The sequence below is a fragment of the Myotis davidii genome, unplaced genomic scaffold, assembly GCF_000327345.1.
Source record: "Myotis davidii unplaced genomic scaffold, ASM32734v1 scaffold393, whole genome shotgun sequence".
Taxonomy (NCBI): domain Eukaryota; kingdom Metazoa; phylum Chordata; class Mammalia; order Chiroptera; family Vespertilionidae; genus Myotis; species Myotis davidii.
Window position 1 is genome coordinate 126,601 of NW_006285913.1, and position 10,430 is coordinate 137,030.

The 10,430-nt window shown below is 40.2% G+C and overlaps 1 protein-coding gene across 1 annotated transcript in view; it reads right to left on the reverse strand.

The window, feature by feature from the left end:
- Window positions 1-10,430, reverse strand: part of PREX2 (phosphatidylinositol-3,4,5-trisphosphate-dependent Rac exchange factor 2) — a 156,467-nt gene that overhangs the window by 126,122 nt on the left and 19,915 nt on the right. Inside the window, 3 exon segments of the mRNA XM_006756922.1 lie at window positions 3,048-3,192; window positions 6,242-6,391; window positions 7,492-7,595. Of these exon segments, the coding sequence (XP_006756985.1) occupies window positions 3,048-3,192; window positions 6,242-6,391; window positions 7,492-7,595 (399 nt within the window).

Here is a 10,430-nt window from a genome sequence, read left to right on the forward strand (position 1 = left end):
TTGGTAAATTCATTGGGTGTATTAAACTGTCATCGGTTAGGAACACTCTAGCGCAAAACCGTCTCCCACACACGGAGGCTGTGGCTGTGAATGGCCACAGAGGACTAGGGCTCTCGTCTTTCACCATCCAGGAGGGGGTGAGGAGCCCCAGGCATCGCAGATAAGAAGAGTGATGTTTTGTAACACTTAGGAAAGAGAGCATCAGCTCGTAGTAAATTTTTTAAAGGCCATGTGGTATCATTAAACGAACACTAAAGACAGAGACATTTTACAATAAAAATTCTATCAAGCATACGTTATAAAAATCTAACATTTGACACTTTATGTAGACTAATGAATATATTTTAGAATGATTTTACTTTTTCACAGAGGTCAGAGAAGCAAAGCTATGAAACATGTGGAGAGATTGCTTCTCTATTTATTTCAAAACCAAAAGCACCACGAATGGCTAAAGAACAAATAGCCAGGGAACATGGACTTCTAAATGTGATGTCTAGTCTAACCAGCACATTTTAAGGCAGAACAAGTTGTTAGAGTGCTTTTTATTCTTCTATTAAGTAAGCACCACCCGAGAGAAAGGAAATAAAAGAAGGTGAAATACAGTCTAACTATTAAGATTGTGTTCTTCACAATAAGACAACCTGGATTCAGGTCCCGTCCCTGCTTCTAATGGCTGTGTGATGTTGGATTAGTAAACGCAGCTCTCTAAACCACAGGGTTTTCCTTGTAACATAGAAATAATATCACCCTCACGGTGCTGACACAAGATTAAATGAGCTGGGAGGTCAGAAACCCAGCCCACTGCCTGGCACATGGAGCACTTATTAAATGTCGAAGATTGACAAGGATGTTGAAATGGCTGGAATGTAGCTAAAGCATGATTTTACATTCTGACGTCATCAGATTCCTCACTGTGTCAAATTCAAATGAGGGAAAGAATAAAATTCAAGTACTGTTACAAATCAGGAGTATGGACCAAAAGGGGATGCTGTAATTAATCTAACGGAAGTTAACGTTACAGGGTAATTTGACCATAAATTCCTAACTGGGCAGGTCATGCTGGACACAAGAGGGAGTGTGGCAAAGGCCAGATTAACACAGCTAACATTTACTGAGTCTCCTATGTATCAGGCGCTCTGGGGAATTCTTTGCCTATCATTGCATCTCACTAGCACCACAGCCCCAGGAGAGCTTGTGGGTAAAGGCTTAACAAAACCCGTCTCCTTCAATAAGGACAAGCTTGACCCTGGGTTAACTTGCTGACTCTGCTTCTCTAGAAACTTGATGAAGGCAGGGTGTCGGCTGCATTAGTAGGCAGCACGGCTTATGGTAAAAATGACGCCGGTGGCTGAAATGCATACTCATAATACCAAATGAAAAGCCAAAATCTGAAGTGACTCTCATCAGTAGGCATGCCCCTGTGGGGACCTTGGAAGTTATGTCCATGAGGCTGTTAACAGAAACAGTGTCTTCCTTGCAATACGGAGCTACTAAGCCAAGGTGGATTCACATTTGCTCTTTCTCTTGCACAAGATCCAACTGCTGGGACACTGGGGACACTAGCAACACTAGCCTGCTGGCAGTCACATGGCCACAGTGAGGACCACGCCCACTGAAGAAGAGACTCCATGCTGCCCTCCCTGCAAGCACAGCCTCCCGGCCTATATTCTTCTAATAGGATGGGGGTTTGGGGGCAGGGTGTGGCCCATGGTGACTTAGGGTGTCTGCATAGCTAATTAATTAACAAGACATTCTGGTAGGTAGTACAGGTAAGTACTACGATAATCTCCATGTTTAGAGAGGAAAGAGAAATTTAACTTTTCCAAATCTCAGGACCAGCTCTGAATGGAGAGAGCCTGACTATGAAGTCTGGGTTTTGAATACTATTCCAATCTACTTTTATGACCTGACTTTAACATCCACTAGCTGTATGAACTTGGGCATGTTAAACTCCCTGATTCCTCGTTTCTGAATCTTTATAAACTATAAGTATGTATTTGAGGATTATAAATACTGTACAGAAAAGAATCCAGCCCAGAGCCTGGCCTACCTATAGGAACCTGAGGCATTGCCCTTCCCCTTGGCCCTGCCTGCTTAACCCAGCAGGGATTCCCCAGACACAGCTGTTGCAACCACCCCAAGGACACGCACAGTCCATCCATGCTAAATGCCCAGGTGACTTCCCTGCCTCTTGCTCTGTGCCTGCCCCTCGCATGACCCACTTTTTCAGACTCTTCATCAATTGCCCTTTATCCTGAGCCTACCTGCCAAAATCGTAAATTAACTGGTAGTCGCCCTCGCCAGTTTGGCTCAGTGGATAGAGTGTTGGCCTACAGGCTGAAGGGTCCTAAGTTCGATTCCAGTCAAGGGCATATGCCTGGGTTGCGGGCTCAGTCCCTAGTGGGGGGGCATGCAGGAGGCAGCCGATCAATGATTCTCTCTCATCATTGATGTTTCTCTCTCTCTCCCTCTCCCTTCCTCTTTGAAATCAATAAAAATATATTTAAAATTAATATATCTTAAGTATATTTTTGGTACATATTTTAAATATATTTTTGGTATATATGGTAGCTTACACTGTATTTCTTAAGTTCTCTAGCCTTCTCTGACTTTCATATCATTTTCACTGGCTAGACATAAAGATTGAGAACTTGGCCACGTAGAAGTCAAAGTTGATCTGGTGGGAATAGATGAGCCAGGCAAGGAATCTAGTTTAGAGGAGACCAGTGCCAAAGCGGAATCCTCTGTACTCATGTCCTTGCCAGTCTGTCCGTTACCGGCAAACCCACTGCAGGCATAGCCTCTACATGCACAGCCTCATAGTATATCAGAAATTACTGAAGTCATGAATGAATGGATAAATGCCTTACATTTTCATGGTTCCCCGCTCTACATCCATCCCCTCATCCCACTATAGGCCAGAAAATGTTGGTAATAAAGAAATATTCAAAATGCTTAGGAGAATATTTTTTAAAGAAAAACAAATAAAGAAAATTAACACATGAGATAATGAAAATATATATATGCACCCAGACCACCAACCTTACCTTCCAAGAAAGCATTTAGGGAACGTAGTCAGTTTTCTTTTTCTGTCTTTGATCAGATTTCCTTGTTTGCACATCATTTTGTAGAGCTTCTCACCCTGTTCAGAGATCATTACCCAGGTGTCTTGCTCCATTCCTAATTTTAAACCTATCAAACGTGAAACACAGGTAACTGGAAAAGTCCATTCATTCACTCATGCCTTTATTAAACAACCTTTTATTGCATGTCTGCCATGTGCTGGGGCTGTGGGTACAGAGCTCTGTACTACAGAGGCCTGGTGTTCAGGAAGCTCATGAGATACAGGGAGGCAGTGGAGGTAAGATGCCCAGGGCGATCTGGCACCTTTGTGCAAGCTCTGCCTCAAAGGTGCATGGTTTGGCCAGTGGAGGAAGAACCGCTGTATCTCAGACTCTATGGACCCTTTTGTCAGGACTCCATCAGAACAACTGGACAGGGTGACCCCAGAGACAGCCTAAGAGGAAAAATTCTGATACAGCAGGGACCCACTCAGAGTAGATCCCTAATCTGAGAAATTTTCAGACAGGCTTCACAGAAGGGCCTGTGTGAATGCAGAGGTACGAACAGGATTTGCAGAGAGAGAAAAGAGCCATGAGAGCTAACTGAGGTGAAGCAGCACAGACAGGGAGCCCTGGGTTTAGGTGAGAGCACAGGACATTCACTGTGGATTAGGCAGAGTCCTTGCTCAACTGCAGTTCAAGGTCCTTCATCCCTTAGGTACTGGGGAAACATCTGTTTCAATCAGAGGGGGAGAAGGCAGGGTAGGGCAGGAAAGGAAGTTCTGTTGCTTTGGAAACTAAGCTCAGAGGGCAAGCTGAAAGGGGGAGGGTTTATAAAGAGGGAGATCATTAGGATGGAAATGCAAGTTTGAGTCCCTACAGACAATAATAGGAACAGAGAAGAGAAATAACTAGGAGGTGGTATTGGGAGGACACACCACCAGGTTAATTGTACGTGTGAAGGCAAGAGGCAAGAGAAGAAAATCAGGATGCCTTCCAGACTTTTGACATGACAACTAAAAGGAAGTGGGAAGCATAGTGGGCAAGGGTTTCAGGTCAGGAGGAGCCCAGCACTGACCAGGTTGACCTTGGACATTCAAGGGGAGTCCAGGGGTCAATAGGATGCGTAAGTATGAAGCTCAGGTGAGCGGACAAAGCTAGACATAAAGACTGAGAACCTGGCAATGCAGAGTGGAAGTTGATCTGATGGGAATAGATGACCCAGGCAAGGAATCTAGTTTAGAGGAGAGCAGTGCCAAAGCAGAATCTTAGGAACACTGACATTTAATCAGTGGGACTTTCATGAAGAATTGTTGCAGAGGAAATACTTGAATTATTTTAGTCCTCTAGCTACAGAATTTCGTACTAACATTTTATTTTTTACAATGGCAGGAGCCATTAACATTTGTCAGTAATAGTGAATAACCCATTAACAACTGAACCTATTGCCTGGCTGGTGTGCTCAGTGACTGAGCGTCAACCTATGAACCAGGAGGTTATGGTTCGAGTCCCGGTCAGGGCACATGTCCTGGTTTCTGGCTCAACGTCCAGTGGGGGACATGCAGGAGGCAACCAATTAATGAAAATTTCCCATCATTGATGTTTCTATCTCTTTCTCCCTCTCCCTCTCTGAAATCAATAAAAATATATTTTAAAAAGCATTGAGCCTATTAACATACACAGATTTCTTTCTTTCTTTCTCCTGCCCCCCCCTCCACTATTTTTTAGGGGGGAGGGGTTGGGCATATCTACATACATAGTCATTCTGAAAAATCTTTAACTTGATGAAAATTTCAATTTATTTTAAAATAATCTGCTATATTTGAGTAAACTGCTAGATTTAACAAAACTTAGGAGTCCATTATGCATTCAAAATTTTTGTCTTAAAAATTACCATCTGGTTCTTCCTCCAACACCAATCAAAGGAGTAAGTATTTGAAAATGCTTTGGAAATTCTTAGCACAACTGTGTACTATGGATATTTTAATCAAGGTAGAAAATTTATACATCTCCAAGGGAAAATATCTGAGGATGGAAAGGGCTCTTCATGTTCTAAAATTTTATCACCAATGAGATGTTTTATTCCTAGACATCTAGTGAAAGAGTACACAGTCATACTTCTTATTGATCATTTGATAAAGAAACTAGCAGTTATATAAGCATTTCTATTTCCCAGCTGAATTACAGAAACATGGTTACTTGCAGACAACTGAATATTGCCAGACCAAATACCTCCCACAGATCTCCCTAAAAAAACATGAAGCAAATTTGAGCTAGGCCTGCCTGGTGTGAACAAGCTCCTTATTGGGTTATGTTACACAATACTCAGTGCCATTGTAACATGTTTAAAAAGTTAATATATATCCAAAGTGCCCTCTTCTATATTTAGGACACTAACGTATTTGGAATTTTCAGTGTACTGCTAAATATACAGAGAACGATTGTTGGAGGCCCTACAACACTGCATATTATTGAAGCTTGTCTCTTAAAGGAAAACTCTGTGATGATGCTGTAGAAACGGCAAGAATACAGTGCAAAGACAATGGAACGAATGTGAAAGCAAGTGAAACTTTTTGCTGTAGACTGAATGTCTGTGTGCCCCCAACAGTCATATGTGGAAACCTAATCCCTGGTGAGATGGCATGAGGAGGTGGGGCCTCTGGGAGGCGGTGAGGTCATGAGAACGGACCCTCATGAATGTGTTAGTGCCCTTATAGAAGAGACTCCAGAGAGATCCCTCTCACTCCCTCTACCTTGTGAGGTTACAGCAAGAGGCCTTGTATGAGGAAGTGGCCTGTCACAGAACACAGACTCTGCAGGTGCCATGACCTTGGTCTTCCCAGCCTCCAGAACAGTGAGAAAGAAATATCTGTTGCTCATAAGCCACCCAGCTATGGTAGTTTGTTATAGCAGCCCGACCAGACTAAGACACTATTTAAAAGACACTGCCAGACACAATACAACTATTTTGCTAACTACATAAGGTTATTCTTTTGTTTTAGTAAGTAATAATATTGGAAGCTTTCAAAAATTATTTCAGCATGGGGGACTTACATCACATAGGAAATTCAAGTAAGCATTATATACCTTCTTCCTTTCTCATAACTTTTGCCCATTATCTGCTTTTCTGCTAACTTAGAGATTCACCAAGCATAACAGTGCCCAATTCATATACCTACTTTTTCGTCTTTCTCTTTCTTTCAAAATAGCTTCTAACCATTCGTGTTTCTCTTCAGGTGTTTTTGCCATACACACAAACCATTTATTTTTTGCTGTGTTATGTATCTTCCATCCATTAACCACAATGTGTCCGCTGCTATGGAAGTCAGCTGGAAATTAAAGAGCAAAGGTGAATGAGCACATGTTATCTATAATATTATTTCAATGCAGTCGTTCAATTAGCAAAAGTTCCAAAACCAGTGAATTCTTCGAGATACCTTTCCTTTATATGTGTGTGTTGAAGAACAAAAAATAAAAAATCAACAAAATGTTTATATATCGAGTGCAGTCAGTGCTCAATTGTCGAACATTTCTAACATCTGTTACCCCTCACAGGCTCTCACTCGCCTACATCTGGCACAGATACACTGAGGACAGCACTGTATGCCCCTCCCTCCAAAGGCCCTGGATGATTACATGTCTTTATCTAGTGTCCCAGTTTCCCATCAGCACAGTAACCATAGCAATCAATACAAAATTCACTTCAACTTCTAGGGCAGATGGTACAAATGTTGACGACCACGTCATCTGAAGAAAAGGAAGGAAGTGAGCCACAGGGAAGAAAACAAAGATAGCTGCTGACGCAACAGGGCAGAGGTTCCCCGGGGAGACATCAGGGCCAATGAAGGACAGCGAGGAGGCTTGGGTGTGCCTGCCCCTATCTCACATCTTCCCACCCCAAGCATGGAAGCCAGAGAGCTGTTCACATTTTAGACAGGTAGCATTCCTAAGTGCCACTAAATGGTCTCTTTAGAGAGCCTTCAAATGAGTCACTGCCACCTTGTAAAGACTAAAGTGCACACCTGCCATGGAAAGAGAGCCTGCGAGGTCCCACACGTGATCACGGGAGTATTTGCAACCATAGTTGGCAGCACAGAAAGGGATTTGAAATGTGACACAATGTCACATAGATACTTATAACCCATAAGATCACTTAAAGAAAATCAATTCATCCATTAAATATTTCTGCATTCACACTCACTAGACTAGGAACTGTGTCTATAACATTCCTACTCAGCTATTTCTTTTTATCTGTGTTTAATGTTAGTATGTTTCAGCCAAAAATCCTTTAGCCTTTTTCCTCTGAGTGCTCGATCTAACAAAGTATTTCTAAGCTCTAATGCACTACACAGGAATTATTCAAGTGAGAAGTCTGTCTTATGAGGGAGTTTACCGTTGGCCTTTGATTTTAAATCTACTAATCACTTACCTGTACCATCATCCACATTCTCCACTTCCATCACCTCTGTATTGATCCGGCCACGAAAAAGGTACCGATGTCCATCTGTAGATGTCTTGCTATTCTTCAATCGTCTTATAAAAGAATGAAATTGCAAAATCATTATTACCCTACTTAATGCAAGACAATGGTGATGCAATATAATTTAACCAAATCTTTGTAAAAGAAAGACTCAACAACATCAAATGTTAGGCTCTTGGTATTTTTCACTTGTGTTCTCCTATTCATAATAGCACTGGTGCATTATGAAATGTGACTTCCAGGTTTTTTTAAATAAACTAAAGCTCTGGGCTCAAGACAATATATAGGTGGTAGGGTAAAGCTCAATATAGGACATCAAAGATACCTAATCCACACTAACAGACACTAATAGTTGGTTGAAATTTGATTTGATTTCTTTCACCTCATTTTTCAGTAAATAGCTGGTAATTCCCATTTTTCCAATCCCTGGTAAAATTCAGTTAGTTCTTATGGCCCCTCTGCAAATAAATTGACTCCGCTGGAGGTTCCTAAGCATTATCCAGCTAAAAATATTTTCCCTATATTGTTTTTATGATATGACTAGAGACCCAGTGCACAAAATTCATGCACGGGTAGGATCATGAGGCCTGTGGTGATCAGGGCCAATCAGGGCCTTCTGGCTGCCGCCGGGGCCTTCCTTAGTTCCGCACTGCTCCCTGGTGGTCAGCACATGTCATAGCAAGCGATCAAACTCCTGGTCTCCTGGTGGAACTCCCAAGGGGACAATTTGCATATTAGACTTTTATATATATAGATAACTGTATACTTGTTGGATAAGTCTCTTAATACATTTACAATCCTTCATAAACACCATATTTATTTTCAAAAGAGTCCAAAACATTCCAAAATGTTGCATATAGTGGGTCCAGTACTGGTTTTTAATCTTTAAAAGTATGTAACACAAAGTAAGAAAACCCAGGTTTACAGGTTTCAGATGAACATTTGAAATAATGAATTAGGTCATTATGTATGCTTATAGTTCAATCACCGAACATTCACAACAGATTGCTTTAAAATCAAAGTCTTTTCCATTAAATTTAAAAGGAAAGATTGTAAGGAATGATTCAAGAGGATTAAAGAATACCTAATCACTCCAGAGATTTCAATTGACCTGGACTATTCAAGTTGACTTACTGACATAAGTCTGCCTAACAATTTAGTATGCTGAAATAACTATTCATTTACTGTATAATACAGTTACACCTAGCAAAAGTTAAGCTGTAACTGTATACCAACACCAGTGTTCTCTCACCTCCTCTCCTTGGTAGATACCTGCCATGGAGTGGAATGGGTGGGTACAGGGAGGTGACACAAGGTATCTTCACAGTCCCTGACTTCCTTCTTTGGAAATAGTATATATCCCTACTTATCCGTCTAAACCCTCATTAGTCCTTCATCACTAATAAAGAAAACTAACAAAATTGATCAATTCAGCTGACTGACAAACTGTAGGTCTTCAGGATCTTGCACTCTTAGGTTCATTCTGAAAGCAACCTCTAAATGCCCTTTGTTAAAAAGCCTAAATATATACTATAATTAAAAATTCAAACCAAGTAGCTATGAAAGTTGGCATCACTGGAGGCCAAAGGTAAAGAATGCAGAGCCAACTAATATGCAGGTAACTGCATATTCTCTCAGGTAGGAAATCGTACCCTGGTGTGTTGCAAAAAAGGATTTCTTATAGTTGATACATCACACTTAAAACCAATCATATTTTGAAATGCTTAATATCCTTGATGACAGTTTTAGTCACAGGCATGGAATTTATCATTGGGTCCTATTTTTGAAGTATTAATTTCCTTTGTGATCCTGCTTTTAACCCTGTACAGGCTTTTTATATTCTCTTGACCTGCAGATGATAACAGTGAATATGAAATTCTAGTCAGTGTCTGATCAATACAGTAATACTTCGATCAAATAGATCTTTGGTCCCTCCAGAAAGTGGCTCTATTGAATTCTAAAGATTAAAAAAATCCATGGTTTGAAAATTATTTTACTCTATATTGTAATGTTGAGTATTTGCATATCTTGAGTCTATGATTTTCTTCCTAATTATGTGTTTCAATGGACACCGGATGCATGTACAGGAATGTTCACAATAACAGAAAAACTGGAAAGAACTCAAGTCCATGGACAGGAGAATGAATAAACTATTAATTAAATTGTATTATATTCAACCAATAGACTATTATGCAGCAGTTAAGATGAATAAACTATTGCTACACACAGATATATAGTTTAAAAAGTATATTCTATAAAACGTAAGTTGCAGCAACTAAATACATGATAATACCATCTGATATACAAAGCTCATAAAAAGCCAAACTACTAGTCGGCAGTCATGTTATAAGTATCCAATATTACATAACTCATTCTTTTTCAATACTAGTTTCTTCTAAGATTAATAGTGCTAGAAATATGGACAGCTGGGATACCTAATTAGCACTCTTGTTTTTAATGAATGTAATTCTAAAATTAAAATAAATTCATCAGGTCCCTGGTTCTTGCAATTACAACATTATGGAAGTTTGGAAAAGGTCCAGTTTACTCATACTTTCTGAAGGATCATTAGAGCTTAGACAGTGCAAGGTAAAGGAAGTGAAGTATTCTAGAACGAAGGAAACAGATGGTGGATTCACATTACTATCATTCAGGAAGGGATGGACACACAGATTTATTTAGTGATTTCCATTTCTAATCACTATATATTTTATCCATGCTACACATACATTCAGGGTATTTGCTAAACCACAAGATCTTAATTTTATAAAGCCTGTCTTCTTGTTTAATTTATTTAAATATTAAGTCCATGAGACCATAAATAATATCATTATTGGTACAGTCTTCAGTTGCAAAAGCTTTTAACTTAAAGGCAGGAATATATATAT